General features: G+C 37.5%; 1 protein-coding gene across 5 annotated transcripts in view; it reads right to left on the reverse strand.

The window, feature by feature from the left end:
- PPP3CA (protein phosphatase 3 catalytic subunit alpha) overlaps positions 1 to 27,817 on the reverse strand; it is a 190,196-nt gene that overhangs the window by 49,620 nt on the left and 112,759 nt on the right. For all 5 annotated transcript variants that reach the window (XM_065736959.1, XM_065736957.1, XM_065736956.1 and 2 more), the window contains exon 3: positions 6,230 to 6,354. In XM_065736959.1, coding sequence (XP_065593031.1) covers positions 6,230 to 6,354 — 125 coding nt within the window. The remainder of the gene's footprint in view (positions 1 to 6,229; positions 6,355 to 27,817) is intronic.

A 27,817-nucleotide genomic window follows, 5' to 3' on the forward strand; every position in this document is an offset into this window, starting at 1 on the left:
TCAATGCCTTTAAACATGTACAGTATGAATTCTCTCCTACAATTCAGAATGTCTTGATAAAAAGAAAATTTATGGTAATCATATCTGAACATTTTGATTTCTGTTCTCATTTGCAAAACAGTCATAATCTCAAACAAAAAAAAGAAAAGCAGCATTTTTTTATTTGTGCTAAGACTCATACTCTCTACAGATAATTATATAGCAGCAGGAGTTTTACAATACCACACTTTATGTTGAATATATTACACGTAAACATCTAGATGCTGTCTGGACTCCCTGATTTGTTTGTTTATTCTGAGGCTTTATAAGCAAGTTGAGAAGCAGAGAAGTTAGAGGCAATACTCCTCAGAACTTGAAAAATCAGTCTTCCCATTTGGGAAAAGAAGGAAGAGTCTCTTGAGTTCACATTACTTTCTCCACCCATTGAGCTCTACTGCCACCCCAGGCAGTGATAAGAGTTGGTCCAATGTCAGGAACACCAATTTGACATCATCCAGATGGAATTTAGGGTCACTGATTAGAGCATTAGGTCACAGGATTTAATGGCTTCGAGGTTCACTAGGGGAGGATTAGATTGGGTATAAGGAAGAATTTTGTCACTTAAAGGGTTTTTGAGAAATGGAATGTGGTGCCCAGGGCAGTGGTGGAGCCCCCAGCCCTGGAGATACTTAAGAGATGTATGAACTGTGCCCTTTAGCACCATGGCAAGTGGTGGGGCTCAGTAGGTGGTAGTGGTTGGACTTTAAGATCTTATAGGACATTTCCAGCCTAGATGAATTATGTGCTGTGGCCCAAAACAATGAGAAAATTGTCCCCAGGGAATGTTTTCTGAAGACTTGGCTCTGAGAATTTTACTTCGCTGTGGAAGGAAACCTGGAGTCCTTCATTTCACCAGAATTCCCTAAATCTAATAGTAACTGTTAGGTTTCATCATTATTCCAAGGACCCCTGTAACACTCAACTTCTTTTAATGTATTGCTTAATAGAAAAAATTGATCTAAATGCCATGAGACAAGATGACTAAAACGATGCCTCCATTCATACAAGAAAAGTTCCAGCTTTTAAGAAGTTGTGTTGAAGCTACTCTAGAGCTTCTAGTTCTGCCAAATCAGTTTATTATTCGGGAAAGCATGATGACTACTGGAAAGATGAAATGCTTTATTAAGGAAAAAAAATAGAGTGGCTTAGATTTTCTTTTTAAAGGTCCAGCAAGATTGAAATGAGCACAAGATACTTAAACTATCATCCAGTTCTAGAAAGCAAGGCAAACTAAGGAAAACTAAGTTTTATCTTTTAATTTTGTTACTTGCTTATGCATAGATCACTTATGTATGTTTATCATGCTCTTATTCTTCCATGCTTTCTTTGAAGCATTTAAGGGAACCAGACAGAAAAGGAGTAATCAATGCAGTCCAGAGTGTTCTCTGTTTCCAAGCCACTATTCAAGTAATGTAATCCTAACGTTCACAGACTGTGTAGTTTTTAGTGTTGCCATATTTAAGGCTTATTTTATTTAGATAATTCCTTTAATTTTTTCTTTTTTTTTTTTGTTTAGAAGTCCAGTAACATACTAATACATCAACAAGAACTAATTAGCAGATTTTTCTTTCAAACTAAACGAATATGAGGTGACATTCTCTTCATCAGGAAGAAAAGGTCTGTGCAATTAAGAGCCAGAGTGTAAGCCAAAGATGCATATTTTCAAATTGGACGAGGGACTTAATTCCTTTGTCATATGCTCAATTTAGGCTGTCTTACACTTCAGTATCTTCTGAAAAGGTAAAACAAAAGCCACAGTCCTTTTGCATGAATCTTGCGTTAAGTGCTTAAAGTAACGTTGAAAAACAGTCACCATTGCTGCTAGATGATAGCACAGCCCTCTGCCTCCACTGTGCTCCTTTAACAAGTGCGCAGTCAATTCTGTGAAAGCTGAAGACCACTGTTAGCTCTGTGGCTATGAGTAACAGAAGATGAACTCTCTACAGATGGCTGATGCCACTGTGCACTACCCCAGCACATAAGGAACATAAGGTAATTCATACTGGAAAAGATAACTTGAGCCATGCATTACAAAGGTCTCTACTGCTCTGTGAACTATGGAGTAACATTTAGCACAGCTCCTTCACTCTACCACACATCTCTAAATAGAAAATTTGCATATTTAAACAGTACTGCAACAACTGTATCATTGCAGTAGCCAGTACAGATGCAGTTTTCTAAAATGGAACAGTTAACAAAAACTACATATATTTTTGCATGCATAATTGCATTTGCACAGCTAGTACAACCATTTTCAGAGACACAGACACATCGCAGCTGTAGCCAAAACAAGTCAGTGATGCAAACCCTTTTCTGAACTCCCATTTATTGAGCACAGAGAAAGAAAGCATTAAACGCCACCAAAAATAATAAAAGATTGCACTGACTTCACTGTAACCAGCTTTGCATTTATTTCCCATCCTTCCTCTTCTTTTTTCCAGCTTTCAGGGCATAAATGAAGATCTATTCTCACAAAGCTCAGCTGGTAAACAGACAGTAAGGCAATACAACCAGATCTTCAGTGTCAACTTACAGACAGTCTTACACCAGTGCAATATGCTTTTCTAATTTTTCTAATTGATGTAAGATCATACAGCCAAATTCTTCAGAGTGGCTGCAAACACCTCATCTTTTTCTTGCTAGAAGTATGGCAAAATCAGTTTTTCCATTTTAGAACTTCAGTCTCTGTGTTTGGGAAATGAAGAAGTATGCACATTTCCAGTTTCATTCATTTTGTTTAATTCAATTAATCTTAACTGTCTGCACTGTCAAAAACGACCAGAATGCATCTTATGATATTCAATTCAAATTTAAGCCTGTGTGTTGTATGTGGGATTGGGCAAGAAGAAAATTCCAACAATCAATACTGATGTACAACATAAAGGCATTGTATTTGCTGTTTACTGCGGTGGTTGTTTCTCAAACATCAGTGAAAAGCAGTCTACATGCATACTCCTCTACACTGCATCACATTCACATCTGAATTTCAAAATAGTTCAGACTCAGGTTGAGACCAGACATTCCTCCTTACAACTTGTTCCAGCAGAACCACATATAAGCTAAATATGCGTTGGATTTAGAAATAGAAATCATTTAATAATTAGTTTAAAAGATTTATTTTATCCATGACCATAAAACTGTTTGAAAGCGTGAAGGGTTTCTACTCTGAAGTCAGTACACTGGAACAGTGCACAAGCACAGTCTGGAAAGGTTATCAGCTACAGAACTGAGGAAACAAGTGCACCACATCAGATACTGCAGCTTGCAGAAGTCTGTTATTCTAAGTGAAGAAATACTACGGCTCTGTCAAAAAACCAAATGGAAAAGACAGCACAGCTAAGGGATAAAGATTTGGTCTTTGCCAGGAAAGCTCATCTAATTCCAGCTACACTTTCACTTTTTTTTGGGGGGTGGTGGGGGTAGCTATTGTAATTTCATTATTAGTCTATCCCCTGCAACACCTTGCTTAGAAGTAATTTTACAGGCTAAAATGCTCTGTTCAAGCAATGCTGCTACCTCTGCCTGGTAAAAACAGATGACGCGTGTGAAGGATTGAGCCCTTGGATCAAAAGCTCTGTGGGTCAAGAACTGTCATTTCTGCTGAGCGCCTTATGCAAACACTTTTCTCCCCTCTGCATTATCAAATGCCTTCCACCTACCGTATGCAATTTCTTCCTCTGTTCTTAATGATAATAGCTTGCATTATATAGCACCTTTCATCCAGAAGAATCCCAAATGCTTTCCAGCCCACAGACAGGGATTATCTCGCCCCCACTGCCAGAACTCAGCTAGGTCTAGGCTCAATGGTGTCACTTTTATGCTAGATAGCACACAGCAACTGAAGGAGTTTTTAAAAAGCTTGTATTACTTGTGCTTAGTACGTTGGACCACCTACTTAATTATTTTGGAGAGACCCCAGAATTGCAGTTGTTTCATGTCATCTACACTGGCAGAAAGGGGTGCCAACACACAGCCAGAATAAAGAGTGTGGGGTACAGGCATGGTAGAAATATGCACTGAGCCACAGTAGGACCGTTTTTCCACTAGGACCACTAAGCCAGAGCAAAGCCCTGGCAAGGGCCGGGGCCTGCTAAACGTGCTCAGGACCCCTTCTCCACAAAGCATCCCCCAGCCTGCCAAAGTACATTCCTCCTATTTTCCTTTCCTTGTCAGTACTCATTCTGGTAAGTTCATGCCTGAATGCATAGCTGCAAATCCAAAGACAGTTATGAAACAGTATGCCTTTTCTTTCAGAGGCATCCTTTAATCAAGGTGACAGGTGGAGAGAATCAGTTATGCACCAAAAAAGTAGTAATCTGAGAACCAAATAGGAAAAAGGAATACAAAAAGGAATAATGTAAGCGAGAGTTCAGATATTTCCTTTGTGTTGATAGAAGCCAGCACAGCTCCCAGTGAAAAAGCAGCATTCCAGAATGGAAAATCTAAATGCAGAACATAGTATACGTATGTGCAGATTGCTAAATGAATTATTTTAAGGGACCTATTCCCCACTCATAAGCTATTTTGCTGTGTTACAAGACTTGCTCATCTTTATTCAGTAATAGCTCCGGAAAAAATTCTGGCAAACTGTCAGACAGGCACTTGAAAACTGAAGCAAATAATTTTTCCTATCTCTTGTATTAAAAACATGTAAAGAAATGGAGACAAAACTCAAATCTTCCAGATGCAACTTGGCACAGTCCAAGTCTCCAGGAGATATGAACTAGGCTGGCACATCTGAAAAATGGCAGCTCAAGATTCAGCTGCACAGAAGAATGAGACTGTGAAGCCCTCTTTTACATTCTCAGCCTTCCCCCAGCAGCCCTGCACCCACACAGTGAAGGGTTGGCCCACAGCTGATCACGGATCTGAGATGGGATAAAGAAGACACACATGGCTCAAAAGAAAGCAGGAAGCTTTGACTTCAGTGTAACACTAATCCTGGCTATATTCATGATTTACATCATGATTTAACATGATTTACAGGTGGACAAAAATCTTGCAGATCTTAAGTTTTTAGAGCTTTTGCACTTGAAACACTTTTTTCTATGTTTAGAATGTTTCACCTCTCAAAGATTCTGTTAACACTTTAAAGTAAGTTTAAAATCAGCCTATAAAGCTTTTTTTTTAATGTTGATATGACAAAAGTGTATTTAGATGTGCTTCATCTAAATGTTTCATCAGCGTATGCTGCCACCTTATCAACAGGTATCACAGGACCAACATTGCTTTTAACATAATGGGTATTTTCCCTCATCTTGGAGGGAGTTCAAGTCCAAATTTTACAGAGAAGACGAGCTGTAACTTAGAAGCTGTTGAAAGGCTTTCTGACTGGTTCATTCAATGACCAGATCGGCTATGATTAGAAGAACATGTCTAGACCATATTTTATGTGAGCACCTCAACTGTCAGTCTGCAAAACCAAACAGCAAAACACAACAAATCTAGTTTCTCTAATGAGCACTGCAGCAATGCACTTATGCCTGGTATTTTACTTTCTTCTTGTAATAGGTGGGCACGTCAGACAGGACACTGCTTCCTCCAAGGATTTTCCTTCACAAGCTCACTACAGATGCTGTAATTTGACCTGCACATTCTTCATCCTGCATCTGTACAAGGTCTCAGTAGCTTCAGCAGGACACATGTGCATCACTGCTCTGTGGATTCAAGTGCTACATCAAGAGCCAGAACTCGTACTCTCCAACCTGTACTTAAAAAGAACTCATTAAATCTCCCCAGCACAGTGTGTTATCTTCTGGCTTTTGTTCTCTCTCTCCTAATCTAGTCCTTCCTCTTCATAACTCAGACAAAAAAACCCAACAAAAAACAACAACAAGTAGTCCAACTACACTGTGAGTTACTCATTTAATTCCTCTACTATGTCTCTTTCCTAATAGCTCATGTGTATTCATTCTAATTAACTTGTGTAAGCTGCATAGAAGACTGCCTTCTGCACTATCCTAGGATAGTTGCTAGAAGTACCTAGGCCTGTTTGCCATCAGCTCTCCAGCACAGATAGTAGTGGGATTTGGCTGGATGTCATCCCAGTGATATGTAACAAGGACTTAGTTTGATCACGGTGGTATCTGCAAAGAACCTCAGCATTCCTGAACTCATTAAACTACTGTGCCAAATACATACAACTGACTGCAAGCAGATTCACAACCAAAAACAGAAATAAGAAACTTACTTCAATGCTGAAGTACCCTCTGTCCACATAGTCCCCCAGGAAGAGATACCGTGTGTTGGCAGGAGAACCTCCCACTTCAAACAGTTTCATCAAGTCAAAGAATTGGCCATGAATGTCTCCACAAACTGAAAGAAAAAACAAAAAAGAGTAATATTCAGTGTAACCATGCTATAATCATCATAGGCACCCACATTCTGAGGTCAGTCTCATGTAAGAAATGCATTATGACAATGTTGTGCATGGTTTTCTAGTTAAATGATCACCAAAAACTGGCAGTTGTTCAGCAGAAGCTATTTTTTAAGGATGTGCACCCACTTAAGTGTGTAAAAGGTGATAAACTAATGCAAGTAGACTATCAAGCAAATCTGGCCTACATTTATTTTCATGTTTCTGTCAATTTCTTCTGCCACCCAACAGGAAACACAACAGCTGTGATAGCAATACGATGAGCTAAAGAAGGCCTGAAAAGAAAACAGAGAATCATAGAATTGCTCAGGTTGGAAAAGACCTTCAAGATCATCAAGTCCAATTGCACCCTAACCATACTACCCAAATTTCGGACTTCTATAGAACTGGAAGAAACTGTAGAAGGAAATGGCCTATTTGCTTTTCTAAAACATGTCTTCAACAAGATGGCACAGATTTTTCATACTTTCACCCTTACCACTTTATTTAACCTTGTATGATTAGGAATTGTTTCACTTTGTTGTGATGAAGTCAATATAACAAGCTCAAAATAAAAAAAAAACAGCTCCCAAGAACAACACCAGGCAGAGCACAGATGATGTGCAGCTGAAGGTAAATGGGATGACACTTGATGCATTAAGATGCACTTAGACTTAAAGATTGGCTCTGCTATCTTGTGAAACTTCAGCTTCACTGGTGGGTGATTTTAAATATCTTCAGGAAGGATGGAGAGGCTTTTGCAGTCCTCCATGGAAGCTTAACAATGCTGTGTCAAAACCTGGTTAGTTTTGCCTTGTTTTGTTTCCACTAACCAAGAGAGGTGAGGGGAAAAAAAGAAAAAAAGAAAAAAAACAAACACCCTACTTAGAGTCGAAGCCTAGGACTTTTCAGGGAACAAGCTTTGACAGAGAAAACACTAACAGCCTTAAGGCCTGAAAATGAAAGAGATAAGGGATGGAAGGAGAACCACTGTGGCTCAGTCTCCCAGAAGAGCAGCCTGAGAACATCTGTCAGACACAGCCATCAGTAGGCCAATATCCATACCAATTTTCAGCTGCTCCTGTTTAAATCTGTTTTCCGGTGCTACTCTGTGGTTTTGGATTTTCACAAGCTTCTAATACAAAGCAGCTTCTCTGATGCATAGGCGGCCTCCGACAAATGCAAAGAAGCCTGCATGAATTCAATGCCTTCCATTTTATAAGGGCTGCTAGGAAAGTAATACCTCCCATTTTATTGTGTTGGCCCATGATGTGAGAGGCAGATAGTGACAGCATGGCAACAGAGGTTGAACCTTCCCACCAATATCCTGTACATTATGTTCCTGTGCAACAGATGGCAGCAGAGGGACAGTCAGACAAAATGGCATCGGCTATAGGAGAGCATATGAAGCAAAGGTGTGCCATTGAATTCTTCCACGCAGAAAAAAACTGCACTCATTGGCATTCACTGATATTTGCTGAATGTTGATAGAGACCAAAGAATGATGTGAGCACAGTGAGGCAGTGTGTGGTACGTTTCAGCAATGGCAGAAGAGACATGAAAGACAAGCCACATTCTAGCAGCCATGTACAGCTGTCACACCAAAAAATGAAGAGCATCTTGATCAGCTCATCCATGTGAATCAGCTAATACTGGCGACTCTGCTGAAAAACAGTGTTCTGTAGCTGAGAATGTGCTATATCACATAGTATTATTGTGCTCTTCATATCTGTTGCAGTTTCCATGGGAATAAATAGGAGGCACTACTTTCAAAGTGTCCTACATAGACTGGCTTTCCCTTCAGTGACTCAAAAATTCTTATTTGCAAACTGGAATTGTGATAACAAAGAGGTTGAATTATCCAGGTGACAAAGATGGACCTTATTTTGCATCAGCAACGCAACTTACTTCTAACAGTAAAGACAGTAGACTTCAGATATTCTCCATCAAGTAACATTTTGAGTTTTTGTTTTCAAGTAGTATTCTCATTTGAACTTTTACCTCAAAGTTGGTACAGAGGTTTAGTTCCATCACAGATTAATATACCTCAAATTTATCTCATGCTCTGGAGAAGCTGAAGTCACATCTCGGCAGAGATAAAAAAGGACTATACAGAATATAGTTGCACAACACCAAATCCAACAAACTGGCAGCACAAGGTCCCCATACTTCATCTTTCACTGCAGCTCAGTGTCACATTACACTGTTTACTTACAGTACTTCCCCCTGAATGTCTATGTTAACAATAGGATCAATGTAACATTGACACACCATGCAAAAACTAACTAAACAAAATTAACAAAACAGCAAAAGCACTGATCTTGCAGTTACTGTTTTCATAAATATTTATGTGAAATTGGTGGCAATTTACAAGTCTGGTTAGCTGAGCAGCTTTCTGTAGCAACAGAGTACTTTCCCCATTAAATAGTATACAGTACTCTTATCATCACTGTATTATATTGTATAATCACTTTATTCCAAGTTGATTTTTCCCCGTGAGTTTTAGATGACAGCCTTCACACTGAAGTCATCAACAGATAGAATTTCTAGCTAATAACTAGTGCGATCATTTACACAAAATAAACACAACTAAAACCCTCTAGTAGCATAAAAACAGTTCTACTTCTATAAAAATAAAATTAAATTTGTGTATACCAAAGGAAAAGCTTTTTTATCTTTTTGTTTGTTTGTTTGTTTGAACACATTCTCTACCAAAACCACGCACATTGCTCAACTGCACTCCTCTGCACGGACACTGTGGGAAGATGGAAGACACGTGGTGCACTGATGGCCAGGCAATCTGCTCGCCCAGCCTCCAGCAGCAAGCTTTCTCTTACATAACTGTGCAGTTCTCCTAATTATCGCCCACCCCCATTTGCTCCAACTGTATAAAGTCTGAAGTTGAACAAGACTGAAAAGACTTGAAAAGGATTTAATTTCTGCTCTTTCACAAAAAAACACCAAGAAACCAACTATTTATTTCTGTTTGAACAGGTAAACAGAGTCCACGACAGAGAAACAAAGGGGTTGAAAAGATTTCTCCAAGTAGCTGCATGTCCACAAGTTTGTTGGAAGTCAGAAAAGCAGAGCACAAGTCAGAAAGAAGGATGTAAATGACAGCAGAATGTTGCAATCCCATGACTCCTAAAATCCCAAACTGGACTGGAGAATCAATAGCTGATGGAAACTCCGGTCATTTTGTACAGAGCAGCCTATACTTTAATACTTGAGAACAGATTCAGAAATATGCAGAACAAAAGAGAAAGCTAAAAAGCACTCAAAGACAAATCTTGCCAAGCAATTATAGCAGTTTCAGAATAGAAGTGTAACATCAGTGGGTAAAAGCAGTGGGAACAAGAGAACATGCTCAAAATTAAGAGAACAGTAGGATTTAATTTACAGCCAAATCCCAGAATTCCTACTGAAGGACAAGAACGTTACATACAGGTAATCCAATTGGCATTATGCTTTGGAATAGCATGAAATAGCTAAAGGATCTTACACTTTCCAGGTTTGAGCATGCAGACCTGAAACATCCTTTCAGCATTATGTCTGTGTAACCATCTTCCAATGGATGGTCTTATTCAGAAATAAATGAAGGAGAAATTTGTTAAGAACCATACATAGTAACTCCTCACGTAGTTTGAAATCAACTGATTTTAAAGCTATAGTTTTATCTTCTTTCTTTTCCCCCCAGTAAACCTTTACTAATATAATTTCTGGAAGATATCCCAGGCAGCTGAATCAATGCTTCATCTTTCATTTAGTGAGGACAGAATTGTATTTCCATTCATGAAGGCAGAAACATCCATCAACCACTGCTCTGCCATGTCCTTTCATGCCTCATGTCTGATCACTCTCTTACAGCACAGTCTAACAAACACAGCACAACCACACCTGCTTTACATTGCTCTAAGTTCACTGCCTATTCCCTTCATGTTACAGATGAAAATTTTGAAAGCACGGTATTTCTTGTAGGTTCATGTTTAACTGTTAAGCAAGCATTGCCACTGCATCTGTGGATCCTTTTTATCTTGCTGAAAACTTCCCTTTGCATAGTCATGAATGCTCTCTTTCGATACTGAAATACTTGCTACCAAACAACGTATTCAGCAAAGTATAAAACTTTTTTCCTTAAATGATAACAAAATAAAACCTCTCCAACAGCACAGCAAAAGCAGAAAATTCAATTCTTAATTAATATCTCAGTTAAAAGCAGCTGTGTTTGTACAAAACAAATTCTTCAAGAAGAGTACTGTGGGGTAAGTCATGTGGTATTACACATAGAATCAATAAGGTTGGAAAAGACCTGAAAGATCATGCAGCCCGGCTGTCAACCCATCACTACCATGCCCACTAAACCACATTCCAAAGGGCCACATCTACCTGTATCCTGAACATCTCATCAGTTTATAACTAGATCTGATATCTTTTTGTCCCCACGACTTCCCCCAAAAAGGGGCTGGTTAATTTACCCAGTGTTTTACAACCTTCTTTGTAGCCTTCAATTGCCACCTGCAAAACAGCAATTTTTCTAACAATACAACACGTCCTCTGATTTACCAGTTTATCAGTTCAGTTACAAAGCTCATTAACCATCAGTTTGTATACCCTGATATGGTGATAGTGTCTACTTACCTGACCTGTCATGACAGCAGGCCCACGGGTGACCTACTTGCTACGTAAAGAAAACTTTTAAATTGTTTTACACTGAATTAATTGATGCAATAAGGTTTAAGAAAAGCTGATTATTTATGGACTCATTAGATATTCATTTTTGTTGAGGAAGTTTTCACAGAAAAGGCAGTACTCATAAAAGATGCAAATTGGCAGGTCTTTCCATGCTCTTACTGTCACTTTCTCCTACTTGTTAAAATAGGTCTGTTCATACACACATATATTTGCACTATAGGACTAGAAATTTCCCAAGATAACTGTGCATAAAATACCATTTTATTATGAAAATAGAAATTGGATACAGAGAAGAAAAGGGACTTTTTTCCTTGAGAAATTGTCATCGCAATGAATTTATGTTTCAGATGGTTTCAGAGAGGATATGCCTCTAAATTATGTCAAAGAACAAACAATAGTGAACAGAATTCCAGTAAATTTAAGCTGTACAAGCAGTGAAAGAAGCCCAAAGCCTAGCACCAGTATTGCCGTCATATTTAGTGATGCCAAACTGATGGAAGAGTGATTTAGACTGTGTTGGTTATTAGCACAAATAAGTCTCAAAATGCTCTTTAGATATCTTACTTCAAATAACAAAATGTTCTTCGCTATGTATAAACTCTAGTCCACAGACTATTCAGAGTGGTTTCTGACTACAGCTGGATATTAAAGACATAATGGTTATTTATAATGGTTATTTATAATACATTGAACACAACTCAAAAACTTTATTTTGCAGGATTTGGGAAATGCTGCACTTATTTTCTCATTTATCATGTAAATACTTAGTTGCTGTTACATTATGGTCTGATATTAAGATATTATTAATGTTTCTGATGAATTTACATTCCATATACTACAAGATTATGCTCCTCTCTTCAAATACCACTGGGGATTAGCAGCAGATATGCAACACACCATCACTGGTATCAGAAGCAACATCTGCAAACTCGTACATTTATAATAACTAACAATAATGAAACAAAGGTCTCTTATATTTGAAACTAACACCGCATTGCTTAAAAATTTGATCTTTCCATTCACTAAGCTTGGAACATTTGCACAGAGCTCAGAAATTGTGCTTCAGGAAAGCATGCAATACTCAAAATCCAGAGGAAGGAAAACACCCTATTGAATTACACTGCAGAATGCAGACTGCAAACTGCAAAGGGCTTTTCTGTGTACACTATTTAGGAAACGTTAGCTGCTTATGATTCCACTACTTAGCACACACTTCCAAGAGCTAATCTTTGGGTTTGAAGAAACTTCATTTCCAAGTGTGCATGGTTCTGAGGAGCATTATGTGCTGCCATGGCAGTACAAAATATTTTAAATACCACAGATTTATTCCATGCAATTCTTTTTATTGCAAAAAAAAATTGAGCGATTTTTTCCCTTACTTTTTAAAGTACAAGGAGGGAGGAGAAGTATAAAATAAAAGAAGGAACTCCTGCTTACTAAAGCACTACTCAGTACAAACCCAGAGGTTAAGCTGTTCATATTCTTTTATAGTCACGGAATTTTGTTTCCCTTTATGGGAGATGCTTAAAGAACTTAGAGACTTATTCAAATTAAAGTCAGAAGCATTTAAACAGCTCACTAGGTAATGTATAATGCTAAGGAAACATCTGCTTGACTTGACACAGTGAGCTTTCATAGGAATGTTCGTTACATTAAAAGCATGTTGAACAACACAGCTCCAAAAGAGGTATGATCTCATTCATATTCATACCTGGTTATCTAACAACACTATAATAGACTTTCATCTATTTTTCCTTTCAATCACTGCATACAAATTGATGAGTTTATTATAGCAGGTTGAATTGGCATTAATTAAATTGCAATTAAATATTTTTATAAAGAGGTCTGCCTCACCAAAGATAAAGCTGGGAACTATTAGACCCTACAGGTGCTGCAAAGGAAATAGTAAATGCACTTTTGATAACACTGTTTGGTTGCAGTCTTTCCTTCTTTCTACTGACCAAAAGCAAGCGTGTCTTAGGAAAAGCTGTTTTCTGTGCAACACAGGATGCTATTCTGTATTCTGCTCTATGAACAACTGAAACATCGGTGTCTATAATGATTACCACACACTCAATCCTGGTAACAGGAGTTAGCTTTTTCCCACTATCCCCTGAAGGCTAGAACAAATTAACGACACTTGATTTGAGAAAGTAAAGCGAAAAAGGAATGATGAAGGGAAACAGTGCATCAGAAAAGACTTTCAGGACAGCTACCATTAATATTCCCTGAGGAAGGAGGAAGTAAAAACCTGATATGCAGCAACAAACTACAGTGTTAAGACTTCAAAAACATCTTCAGCAAGGTTTTTTTTAAACTCTGCAAAACTACTTTTCCACTTGCATTATAAAATTATTTGCAGTGACTCCAAACAAAGCCCAGGTATACAAAGCTGGAAAGCAGAAGATCACTATAAACAGCAGGTATCAGGAAACAACCTCCACCAACTGCAGTAGAACAGTCAGTACAACATCTGCATTTTTCAGGAGAATAAGCATGCATTACAGCAGTAGAGTAGCAAACAGAGACTTTCAATTCCAGGCCAAAGCATCACAGCAGAATAGCACTAGAAAAGGGATAGCTATCTACTGATTTGTATTTTCCTCTCTGAATTTTCATTAAAAAAAACAAAAAACAAAAAAACAGGGAAAGTCTTTTCATCACTCATACACCAGAAGATACTGAATCAGTTGATGGAAACAAAAAAGACAGCATTCACTCCCAAATTCATCACAGAACCAAATGAATCTTCCCCTACCAACCTCCAAGGTCAACACTGTCCCTGAGCATCTTCCGTAGCCAATGGAAAAGCACCCATGTTGCCATCATCTTTGGTTGATGCACCTGTAGTATCAATGAGCAACTCTTATTCCACAAATAACCTCATCAAAAGGATCACTTGCGATGAAAATGTTTCACCGGAAGAGCAAGAATAGCTAAGGAGGGAACAACACATCTTCATATTGCTTAACCCAAGCACCAGCTCACCAGAAATCCTCCTGATAGAAAAGGAAGTCCTGCAAAAGAAGCAGGCACGGACTGGCCGTGTGCATAGTGCTGATGAAAGGAAGTACAATTAGGAAAGCACTCATGGAGAGCAGAAGCTCAGATGTGCACAGCTCTATTGAAAATATAACAACTTTCAAAAGGGCTGAGGAAAAAAAATCACTGCTGTGTTTTATTCTGGAAATGTCTTTTTATTTTTTGCACAGCTTAGACTGTAATATTGTTGACTGAGTAACATATATGTTTGTTAAGAGAATTCTTTAATGTTGGCTCTGTCTCACTAATCTCATCGAAAAGACTTCCAATAGTTTGTTATACAACATTTTTCCAGAATCACCAATTTATCATTAAAAGTAATCTGTAGTTTTCGTTCACAATACGGTGTGATCTTTGTTGTTGATTATTTAACTAAACTTTTAGGATTGGGTTTCTTCCCAGTAAATACTCCTCTCAGAGGCATGAGTCCTAACCCCAATAAAGCTGAAATAAAAGTCACCAGCTTTTAACAGATATAAGAATGATTACATAAAAGTGCAGAGAAATCCTCTGTCTTTACAAGGCCTTGCAATGGTTAGTATGATTGTTTGCTCATTTTACCGTAGAATTCTAAAGCATTATTTCCCTAACAGATGGCAAACTAATAACCTTCAAAAAACCAATTATTTAAGGGACATGTTCAACATGCTAGTTTTGTTTCTATTGATTTTTTACGTTTTGATAAAATATATAATAAAAAGTTGTGTTACTTATATACATATGAAATATCTAAATACATATGAAATATATCATGTAGGCCAAGTCAGTTCTCCTTCACTCAATGCAGCCTAGGCAAGCCCAAAGACTGGACCACTCATGATTTACAAGACTTTATATGTAACAGCACATCACAGTTCAATGTATAGATTCCTAGCATCTAAAAAAAAACCTCTAATTGCAAAAAATTAATGTTCAATGTTGAGTTGGAACACGTATTTTCCATTTTACCTGAGAATACCATGTGTTGTCACAGTTTCTTCATTCTGTGCCATCACAGATTTGCTTATATTCTATCCCACCTCTGACTTCATGTATTATTAAGAATGAAAAGCAATGATCTGTGACAAAAGGCATCCTCCTCCCTTCAGCACAACAGTTTGTCTTATCAATGGGAGGTTAGCATTTGCTTGACATAAACCAATGCATTTATTACCTTTGGATCTACAGCACATTGCCTGTGTTTTGCAAAAACAGTTAAAGCAGAATAAAAATAGCATTTCTCAAATTTCTGGGCTCTTAATAAGCAACTGATAGTACTGATATGGATCCTTGTATGCACCCCAACAGGCAGGAAGCAGCAGAATTAATTCAAAGGAGTGCTACAACATTCATCATTTTGATATAACTGTTTATATTCAGGAGCCATGAGAGAAAAGAACATGCAGTGAACACATACAGAGCTTTAATCTCAGCTTTTGCATCCATGGTCTTAATGGGCTTGAGCTATTATTTCATTCTAACCTCTCTGTAGTTCAGGTGTTCATATGCTAAAAAGCATCTAAGAGGCATCCAAGACAGTGACTGAGCAGGATTAGGGAAAGCAAATAATTCACAAATTTCCAACTTCTAACTCAAGCCACAGAAGATGTATGTTTTTTTTTTTAATTACAAAAGCCAAACTCCATTACCAAAATCTTATACAACATTCCAGTAAAATTGTTTGTTAGAGGTATAATATAATGACACTATCCAGGAGGTACTGGTGTGCCTACACAGGGAAAATCCAATTCTCAGTGAAAAATGATTAAACTTTGAGAAAAGAGAAAGCTCTCCACAGTAATTCCTATCCTGCTAAAAGCTCATTTTACAATTAGCGCAAGGAAGAGTTGACCACATTAATTTCCGCTTGCTGAAAATATACGCCTAAAACATGATCAAGAGTAGGTGGAAAATGCATATGGTGATCCTAAATCAACACGACTATGTAAAAAGGTTGCTCTGTTTCCAAAAGCTAACATAGTTTAAAAAAATAGATGTCACACTATGGCAGACTGTTATAAGTATGGACAAAATTATGCAAATAGATTTGAAACTGGTAAAGAACAAAATTATGTAATAGCATACAAACTCGATATTATAGCTTTTTTGAAATCTTCTTTGAAAACAAATTACGTGGAAGGAAAACATTTTCTTAAATATATCAGTGAAGAAAATTAACCCATAAAGCACTGCTATCACTTAATGACAATTTTGAAAATGAACTCCTCCAAAAAAGCAACACTAATGAACACCTTAAATTACCAACTTAACTATTTTTCTTCCCATAACTTTGCTATTAGAAATATCTCAAGTGGATGCAATCTTGACAGCACTCTGGGTAGATTCTTGGGTGGCAACCAGACAGATTCAGGGTAGCTCTCATGCCATGACCCTCAAGCTACCTAACCCATCTCCACCACTACACTGAATGAATGGGAATAGGAGGATTTTACGTATGCAGGTTGCTCTGAAAGCAATGTCTCCTATTTATATCCACAGAAACTACAATAGACACAAAGAGCACAATAACACTGCTTCTCGGCTGTAAAATGCTATTTTCTAACACAGTCACCACTAGTAGCTGCACATTTTCACCAGCAATGAACAGCTAGCATGCCGCAGCAGCAAAAACCTGCACCAGTGGAGGTGAGCAACTCTCACAGTTGCTACTGCTGAAATACATCACTCACTGCTTCACATCCACTCTTTGGGCTCCATCAACGTTCAGCAAGCTCTGATGAATGTCAATGGGTGCCATTTTTCCCCTCATGGAGGAATTCAGTGACACAACTTTGCTTCATATACACTTCCATGTCAGGCACTGTGTCATCAGACTGCTCCTCTGCTGCCATCTGTCACACAGCAGTATCCACCTCTGACATTGTGGACCAATGTAATAGTGGGAGGCATTACTTTTGGAGCAGCTCTTGTATAGATATGCACATACATATAATATATATGTATATAAATATATAATTTATAAGTAGTTTTATCCAGATATATTATTATACATAGTATCTGAATAATATTATATAACATTAATATATGTACGTACACATAATATATACATACTTACACACACACACACACACGTATATATAAATAAAGCCAAAGGTACAGATGGAAAAGTAAGTATTTTTGGCATACAGCAGCCAGCAACTCCCAAGCAGTAAGTTGTTCTGGGAGGAAACAAAGCGCTGCAATTCATAATCAGAGATAAAACAACATCATCATCATAAAAATGGCTTGCAAATGAAACTAACAGGTGGAGGGGAAAAATAATTCTATATTATACTGAATTGGTCTTTATTGTACTGTACTGGCCTTGTAGTCTTATCAGTAATCTCAAGTATCTAATCAAGTTTCTAATGTACAGTTATCCAACAGATTTTTTTAAAAGTTACACAGCAAGCATTCCAAGTGGAAGTAAACAAATGTTTAAAGGTATTATTCATCAGCCAAACAGGATTTCATTGGCATTTGATTAGGTTAAATTTAATAGGTGAATTAAGCATCTCCATCCAAGGATCTCCATCCTCAGTCTTTGCACTTGGAGGATAAAGGCCTTCGCTGCTTCAATCAGCCTAAATCAAAGAGATCATATGAATACAAACAGGACAATCGCAAAATAAACAGCCTGAAAACATCCCCAGATACAGCTTCATATAAGAAAAAAATCACCTCATAGACTTAGTATTTTAATAAAAAGTTTTAACAGAGAGTGAATTCACAGAGAGTGAATAAGCTCCCAAGTCAGTTTTTGTAATATTATACTGCAAGAACATGATTTCCAGCAAATCAAAGTTTATTAATTCTGATAGGAGCTACGTGATCACTTCTTCTATAGCACTTTTCAAACTATCTGGTTTCAAAGAACAGGGAGTGACATAATCCTGGGCCTTCACAGGCTAAATATGAAATAAGTGTTTATGCCATCTTATTTTTTTGCCAAAATAATGTGTAAGTATTTAAATGAAGGAAGTATAATACATAATGTATATATGATAATATAACAAAGGAAGAATCTGCCAATACTTCTTAAAGCCACATTCAGAAGCATATGCTTTTAACAGAAAGTAGAAAAGGAATTAGAAGAGCCCAGCAACTCCTTCCCTCCAACACCAGATATTTTCTGAACAGTTCCAACACTAAACATGAAAGGCAGAAATCTCACATCAGCAAGAAGTGACTGCACTCCACATGCAGAAACAACTATCACTCTCTAATGCAAAAATATTCAGTGTTGCTGACCAAAGGAAAACAAAAAACCAAACAAATGAAAACAAAAAGACAAAAAAAAAAACAAACCAAACAATGAAACCTCTCGAATATTTAGATTTTTGCAAAATACAGTGTTGCAGAGCAGCCAGACCTGTGCATCAGTACCAAAAGGCATACCACAATGCACCAGGGTAGCCAGAGCTAAATACACTCAGTGATTTTTATTTGAAACCATTATTTAAACACTCCTTTGAGTATTCTACATAACACTAGTCTATAATATCACACATCAAAATAATGCACTAATGAGACAAAATAAGTTGGTCATTTCCCTGCTTCTACTGCAATGCAAGGTAGGCACTGGCATTTGTTAACCCAATGCTTAATGCCCGTTAACCCAATGCAGTGAGTGAAGAAGTTAAGTCCTTTTTTTTGTAAGGATCATCTTTAACTCTGCTACTCCATAGATTGACTCACTTTTTTTCGGAAAGAAAATTGTCTCCTTTTGGCTAAACATTCTTTCCAGCCACAACTACTACAATTCTAGCCTCAAATCCTGCTATAGTTTGCTTTACTTTTGTCCTGCAAAAAATAAGTAAAATTTCATTACATTACATCAACAACATTTATTTTTCCTCATTCACCCATCTCTTCAGCATGCATTTCACCCACCTTTAATTCAGCTTAAAGTTACAGAATACAAGGTCCACAGAAACAGTTACGATGCAAAAATATTTGGCAAAGGCACAGCTTGGAAATACTCACAGATGAGGAGTATTTCTTATACTCAGCTTTCTAGAGTGTTATCTGTCTGTGGGGTTTCTGTGACGCCCCATCATCACAGCAGAGCTCACTGTTACCTACTAGAGGCAGGGAGGCTCTATCCCATGGGGCTGGTGACAAGCTGGCCTCAGAAATGCACAGCGGTGCAATCTCTGGTCAGTGCCAAACAAAATAACATGAAGGTGCACAAAGCCATGGGTACCTTACTAAGCTACAAGAAAAGACATTTCTGGGTGTCTCCTGAACATAATCATTCACTCAGGTAATGAAACCGTGGACTAGAACAGGGAATTATCCTAAGAAGCTGAACACGTATCAGAAAACAGAAACAGAAAACAACACTAATGCCAAATGCAAATGGTCAGCTACCTAACAAATACAGGACAAATACACTCAAGCCAGCATTTGGATCATTTCTCATGCACCTCCCATGGTCAAAAAAGGCTCAATTTTCCCAAGGAGTGGTGGTTTGTTTTTTTTTTTCGGCATCTGCCTCAGTTTTCAAGCTTTTACTGGTCAGTTCATACTTCCAGATGCTTAAGTTTCAGAACTGTTGTTAAGAAACAAACACTAAGATATGCTGTCAAGAGTTGAAATCAACAGCCAGTCTGCAAAAGCTGTGGTTTTACCCACATCTGTACCACATAAGGCAGAATGTTCAGGCCCCAGCACCTGCTAATAAATCAGAGCTCCAAAACAAGCTCAACAGACTTTCACTGCAAAACACAGGCCTACTCATGTTTCCTTACTTTATTCACTCATTCATTAATTCATTTATTTTTCTGTTTCGTTTATTCAGTGTGTAAGGACTTTAACTAAATGGCTCTTCTACAGGAGAAAAATAGCTGACCACCTAACTTTTACATCAACTACACATTTTCAGGATAGAAATTGCATACGATCACCTTTTATGCATATTTCTAGCTACCTCAGTCCTACATGTAGGAAGAAAGAAAGAAGTCTTATTCCTAAGAACATGCCGTATTGATTTCATGAAATGTTCTGCCCTCATTATACAATTCTCTATGAAGCACAGATTGCTATTACTGCATGGAGCCTGTACTGGTTGCTACAACTGATGGGACAAACTTGGCTCTGACAAGTTCAGCAATTCAAAGGAAACTATTCTCTTGTGGATTTGTTACTGTCAAGTGAAAAATGTGTGCTACAAAAAAATGCGCTCTTTGCACTTGTGTGATTTTTCAGACTACTCTCCCTGAATTGCAATAGCAAGGTTATTTCAAGCGACTAGAAGGCAGAAACCTTACGTGCACAAAATAATATAATTCTAACATATTCATGTATTTGCTGAAGCTTGTCTGTGCTTAACTGAAACTTCAGAAATTGTTTGGCAGTCTCTTTTTTAGCTTTTCTTACCTGGCCAAGAAATGTAAAAAATACCTCCTGGATCATAAGCCTGTATTTATTACACTCAAAGCTTTAATGGACTTCAAAGGTTTTACAACCTACATTTTAATTTATTTTTATACAGTTTTCTTACTTAGACTTTAAATTCAAATATTTATGAATTTAAAGTCTGAAAAGAAAATTTGTCAGAGATGTTCAACTGGCAATGGTCTAGCTACTGTAAATAGCATACTAGAAAGCTCAAAAGCATGCAGCTAAGAGAAAAAAAGCCACATAAAATATTTTTATTTTACAAAAAAGCAGGACACGTGCTCATGTCTAAAAATATCTGTCAGTACAGATAGAATCTTATCTTTAGAAAACATACAGATAAGGGAATTGGGTCTCAGAAGATCATCACCCATGAAAGACTATAATCATGGATCTGTGTTTTTGTGTCCATGAGAACACAGGAACATTTACTAATCATAGGAAGCTGTGTTGATTAATGTGCTATGAAAAAATGTAAATCAAGAAGAATGAAGTTTCAATCCTTTTTTTCTTTTGTTCATCCTCAGACAATACACATTTCTGAAGTACAGTCTAAAGATACTCATTCTCCTAACAAGGAAGAAAGCATGAAGAGGTAGGAAATCCTTGAGTTTTTCCAGCAAAGAAAAGCTATGCAACCAAAAGCCTACTAAATAGAGAACCCCCCAAGTAAGAAGATTGAGTGCATGTTCTCCAGAATGGCATTTTATCAGTACTATGGATGATTCCATAAAAACCCTTCATAAATGTTAGTACTCGATTTAGGGAATATTTAAGTCTGAAGTCTAAAATATTGTTTTAAGAGCAAAATGCATGAAAAAAAGGTATTTTGTTCATGTCAAATACCTCTTTAGTTTTGAAGAAACTCTTATTTAAAAGACTCTGAAACTGGATCAAACAAAAAAAAAGAATTGAAATCTGGGAGCTCTTTTGATAGCCTCTCTTAGAGGATGGAGGATGAAAAACCTGCTAACAACACTGATACCATCATGTCTGTCAAAGACTGAAAAAATCAAACATAGAGCTACAGGGTGATCACAGGATCTAGGTAGGAACCAGAAGATCCTCCTCCAACATATGGAGTGCCTAAAAAAGTTGAGTCCCTAGAAAGCTGAGCAAGGAGCATTTTCCAGTCCTGGCCTGCAGGCAAAGTTTCCTTTGGCCTCCATCATCATTATGTCCTCACAGCAGTAATAAAGCAATAAGGCAGATGGATTTTACTACAAACAATCATTTTCTTATTACCTGTTTCTGTGTATGTCTCATATCAATATTTTTATCACCACAGACTGAAGTTGTCAAATGCTTTTTTAAAAAACAAAAAATTGAAATAAAAATAAAAATAAAAACCGCAGCTCAGAAAACTATTGCATTTGAGAACCTCACACCGAAGAAGCTACTGTAAGTAACCCTATTTTAAGAATATGAAGTCTTCTGAAGTGAACATGAGACAATTTCCAACTTCCTGCCCTAAGGACTTGTTTAAAATACTGCTCACTTCCAGAAACATTTAAATGTACCAGCCTGGTCAGAAAAAAAAAGAGAACAAAGAGTAAAGGTGGTGTATGAGGCACTTCTTCCTTATTGAATTACTGCGCAAGATGATACTAAAAAGTACAAGCATAGCTTTGTTCACACAATCTGAGAACTAGCTATCTCATAATTAGATAGCCCGGAAGCACTAGAAGAAACTACAGCACCAATTACACTCATGATTTTCATATTGCGCCACCATAGCTTGGCAGACTAAATAAAGTAGGGGAAAATAACACAGAATGGTCATTTCCTGCATCTAAGAAAATAGAACTATTACTAAATAAAAGACAGGATTTTTTTTTTTCTCAAGCCCACGTGTATCCTGAATGAAAGAAACATAAAAATAATTCTAGAGAAAAGGTTTCCTTCTGCTACTTCAATAATGATCACCGGAGGGAAAGTGCTGCCCAAATAAAAGTGATGAGAAAATACCCAGACTTCAACCCACAGTTAAGCTGTCGGCTGTGACCTGACTCTTCAATAATGAAGACAGTAATTTCATGTGGCAGATGCAGACCTTGCCAAAAATTACAGAAAGAGCAGGAAAAACAAATATATCACGTTAAAGTATTGATACACTTCTACAAAAAAAGCCCAAATGATCTAAATATGGCGCTTTTCTATTGCTTTAATTCCTAATTTTATTTTGTTCTCTCCCTTGTGCTTTGTTTTGCTGTATTTTTCAACTCACTCAGACCATGATAAAAGAGCTACTGCAGAGGGGGAAGGAAAGGCCTCCAAAAGTCCTGTTTGAATTGAAACAGACTGCATGCAGATCTGGAGCAATCAGAACCAGTATTCATGGTCTCAGGCTATGGACAGGTCCATATTTAAGTGATAGAACAAGAATAAATTAAGTGCAGATGTAAATAAAATGATTTTCTGAAGAGAAGCCTGAGATAACAGCTATTAACTAATAATCCATTACCAACTCTATCATTATTTTTTAAATGCTGTAAGTCAGGAAAAATCTTTTATTCTGAAAAAAACAAGGTAAACAAAACTAGTATATATATTCAAATGTGTATTCAATATCTAGTTTCATACTTAGTTCAGTGCATTTTCATAGAAAATTTACAATCAACAGCAGCATAATGCTACCCATAGGCATGAGTCATACACAGATCTTGCATCCCATATAAAAACAGTTCTCCCTCTCGTCTTTCCTCATATTATTAGACAGAAGCTTATTGCAGCAGAAAAAAAATACAAAAGAAACATTTTACTGTTTCCCCTGAAAACCCTCAAAAAACCAAAGTGGAAAATAGCAGCTTCAAAATACAAAAATGCATGTGAGGTTGCAGAACACCATTGAAGTTTCATCATCTTTTCAAGCTTTTAAACTCTGCTGGGCCCTCCTGTTTTCCTGTTTATCTATCACATATAACTGCAGAGCTCTGGCTCTGATATGGGTGTAGTCAGACTCCTGTGTAAGAGCCAGCGCAAAGGCCTCATGATCATGAATATACTATTCCCACTTTCACATCACTGTACACTGCAGCTCATTCCTGCACAGTTGGCATCATGAGTGATAAATACACCACAGCACTGCACCTTGTGCTGCCAGGTTGAGCAGGACCAGGGTGGACAGCCAGCAGGCTCCAGTCAGAGGCTTGCAGCAGGTGGTGTTCCTTCCCAGGAATCATTCACATCTTATTTTTTAAGAAAATAAGAATTCTTCTGTAGAAGCCCCACTTTGGAAAGATTTTGCGCAGTTTCTCAGTGTGCAGTACTCAGAGCACAACAGCTGTCACACATTGTGGATAGCCTACAATAAAGTAAGGTAATATCTGCTGGCAGCACTTCAAATTCATTTTTAAGGAGTGTAAAGGACAATGTCAATAGAGTGCAGAGGTAGGCACCATGCTACGCTGAGAAGCCATAGTTACATTAGTCACTGAATTAAGCAGTTTTACAGCCTACAATACAATACACTCAACTGTCACCTCAGAAATTCATGCTATTTCTTTCTCTCTCCTTTTCAATTCTGTTTTATTTGATTTTCCATTCAAACCTAATTCTGTTTCTCCGTTTCTTTTCAGGGGAAACAGTTTCTGCTTCATTAAGCATACACAGGGTGTGTCTGATGTTGATACTTGGATACTGGGGGGGGAACACACTTGATAGTGAGACACATGATTTGAAAAGGATTTATAGCATTCTCCATTGAAAAGAAAAAATGTCAACCAGAAATCACAAAATCAGACAAAACCTGTTTTTAATCTGCCTTGGCATGCACAAGAATTAAGGAAGACATCCGGAGTACAGCCTATTTTTACAACTAATTTTCAACAAGTGTCATTAGACCTTATCTCTCACCTCACCTATTCATCTCCAGGGTTTACCACTGGCAGGATGACAGCACTGGAGAACAAAACAAAGAGCAATCCAAGCTTATTGCCACTTAAGCCAATTTTTGTTTAAAGCACAGAAGGCCACAGCTCAAAATAAAATCTACTGTGTGACATGATACACCAACCTTAGAACAGCTGTTCTGTTTTGCTTGGTCTAGTACCTATTACAGCTGAGATGACTAAAACTCCAAAAAGGAGATGCTGAGTAACAAAAATCTGTATTTGATATACAGGAAATGGAAGACCAATAAGTTAAGGCTGTATTTTCAAGTATTTCAGGTAAAGCCATCACTGCTGGCCACAAAGTTAAGCATGTCCAAACATTCACTCCCCTGTCTTATGAAGCACTGTCCCAGTAGCATCAGCTTTACGGAAATCTGGATACTGTCCCTGAATGGTATAGACAGCACTTGCAGCTTAAGAGGTTTCTCTGCAAGTGCAACATATCAAACAAACATATAAAATGGAGATGAATTCCATTAGCATCTCTATTAAAAGGGTCTTGAAACTAAATCCTGGAGTTAAAAAGCATCAAACATCAACCACAAAACGTATCTAAAAAGCTTTTCATTTTCCAGGAGGCTTTTGACATTTTTTTCCTTGCTATTTTCCTTAACAGTAAATGAAATAATAACAACAAATGGTTCTGATAATTAAATGCCTCCACATGTTTCTGGAGGCGTTCATTTCTTTGCACTTAAATACACTTACTAACTAACTATATGGTACCCTGTAATACAGTTTTTTCTTCAAGACTGTTCCTTATGTACTCTTCCTCAGGAAAGGAAGCAATTAAGACACCAAATGTAATAGATACTGACATCTATCATTAGAGTCATGCCAAAGCATAAGCAGACATTCACACAACACAAATTAATATTGCAAAACTCTCCTGTTTAAAGTAAAAAAAGAGCTCTAAGTTGCTGCTTTTTGTTATTGCCTATTTTTTAAGAGCTATTCCTCACCTGACAATACTCCCTAATTATAAACTATCAGAACCATAAAGAAATTTCAGTAGTTACTCATTTACTTGTAAGACAACCTACATCTCCATGCAACAAATCAATTCTGAATGGATTCGTAAAGATGATTGGGTAGGCTCTGCTTGTCTTCCAAAACATAAGCTAGAGGCCATTCATCAAAGGGTCACAGATGGTATACTGCCTCATGGCTCCAAACATATGAACGGACAGGCCACCATCAGCAGTAAGAAAAAGCTACATGCAAAAGGAAACATTTTCACACTAACATTAGCAAATCAGAAATGTCTATGATTTTACGATGGTGACAAAAACAGGAGGAGAAAATAACTTCAAAAAATCACCTGCCTTAACTTTCAGAGAGTCTAGAAACATGCAAAAACATTGCCAATATTCTAAAAGTAAAGAAAAGGTTGGAGAAATATCTGTCCCTCTCCTTTCTCTTATCAGTAATTCAAAGTAAGCAATCTCATAACAGAATGTGCACTCTATGCTCCAGCTCACTGAACGTGCACACTGAATTAGCTACTTGAACTGCAATCCACTCCTTGAATAATGCTATGTGAGCTGCAGAAAACTAACAACTTTGCCAGCTATGACAACTTTTGTATCTTTCTGGTTCATGCCACACATTTTGTGATAAAATAAATAAGAACACAAAAGAGTTTTGCAGAAATGAATATACACCTCCTTCAAATCAGCTCCCTGCAATTCCATCTTCCAGCACATAATAGCAGGGTTTATATCCTCAGCATGAGATTACTTACGTTAATGGCACTGCATTTCCCACATGGAAAGGGTAGCTGTAAGAACAAGCACATTAGCAGATCCAAAAATCCCAATTACCGGTTTGAATAAGATAACAAAGTGTTAAAAGATCTTAATAATAACTGATTTTCACACTGATGTTTGCATGATCATCAGGAAAGACATCCTATTTTTTTTAATTATTTTTTTTCTACAATCTCACAAATTGACAGCATCTTATTCTGGCACTAGTGTTGTTATTAGTTACAGAAACCTTTTTTTTTTTTTTCCATTCACTAAAGTTTCTCCAGCCAAGAAATCACAGGCACCTAGCTTTATCAGCAGTGAGAACAGATGGACATTTCCAACAGAGTCTCCTGTCCCCTCAGCCCAGCCTCCTCTTCCAAATCTATTTGACATTAAGTGATGGGATAGAGGCTTGGCTGCCAGCACACCTACCCGTGAGCTCAATTTGCAGAGTGCCCAGTGCAGTTATTGCAAAACCTGCTTGGCCATATCACAGGTGCCAAAGATTGGTGATGGGATTGCTGGGCAGCTTTTCTTGAAACATCTGTTGATGATGTACTAGTATTCCTTCACTAGGTACATACTGCCAAAGGATAGAAGAGTAAATAAAAATAACAGAATGAAAACCAAGGATACACTAGGAGAATAAAAAATGAGCAAGACCCATTGCCCCTGGCTAGTTGCAATAAACATAGTTAAATACGTAATACCAGCTCCTTCACATAAGATGTGATTCCATTACATTACATGTAAGGCACTAGGCTAGGGGTTAATTTTCTGGCACTGTTAGACACTTCTGCATGATCACTGACAGACCACTGAGGGTCACATTCACGCTTAATGAAATACAGCAGTTCTCCTGGAAAATAGATCGAAAGGTATCTCTATTTGTTTGATGCAACTTGAGCCTTAACATCTCTGCCTCTGTTCCCTGCCTCAGAGCAGGAAGATACCACTTCCCTAGAGCATGCAATCAGATGCCATAAAAGTGCTTTAGATAAATACACATCATTACAGCTTTGTACACATTCTCTTGCACCTCTAGCATTACACTACTGTAATGAAATGAATAGCAAAGGCCAAAAACGGATCATTTGCTGACAGATCAGAGAAGTGTATTTTTACAAAGGCCATCAGTACAGACTCTGGAGATTTAAGGTACAGAATTTCCTTATCATTCTCCATAAAGAAGCTAACCATAAAGTGTCTCCCTGTGTCTATATTTCAATTCTCCTTTGCATGAAGTTTAAGATTCCCTTCCCTTTCTGAAGTTGCTATTTCAGCTTAAGGAACTATAAATCCATAGAAGGAGTAACACAGACCATGAAATTTTCATTTTGGCTTATCCTTTGCAAGTGACCTCTTCTTTTATTATTAGTTTTCTTCTTTACATTGGGAGTATGAACTTTCATATCAAAAGTGCAAAATTTTATTATTCATTTTTTTCTTACCTTATTAAAAAATAATATTTGTCAAACAACGGAATATTTGTCAAACAACGGAACTAAATTGTAGGTGCTGTACAAGAGTTGAAACAGCAATTTAAGGCTACAAACTCAAGTGTTCAGCACCAGAATTCAGCTGCCCTTGTGTATCTGTTATCATCATCATCAATTAGAGACACCAGCCTCGCCTCCTTACCTCCCCAAGCATCACGACACATG

Source organism: Cyrtonyx montezumae, unplaced genomic scaffold, assembly GCF_038088225.1.
Source record: "Cyrtonyx montezumae isolate F1298 unplaced genomic scaffold, pur_monq_1.0 scaffold_2, whole genome shotgun sequence".
NCBI classification, from domain to species: domain Eukaryota; kingdom Metazoa; phylum Chordata; class Aves; order Galliformes; family Odontophoridae; genus Cyrtonyx; species Cyrtonyx montezumae.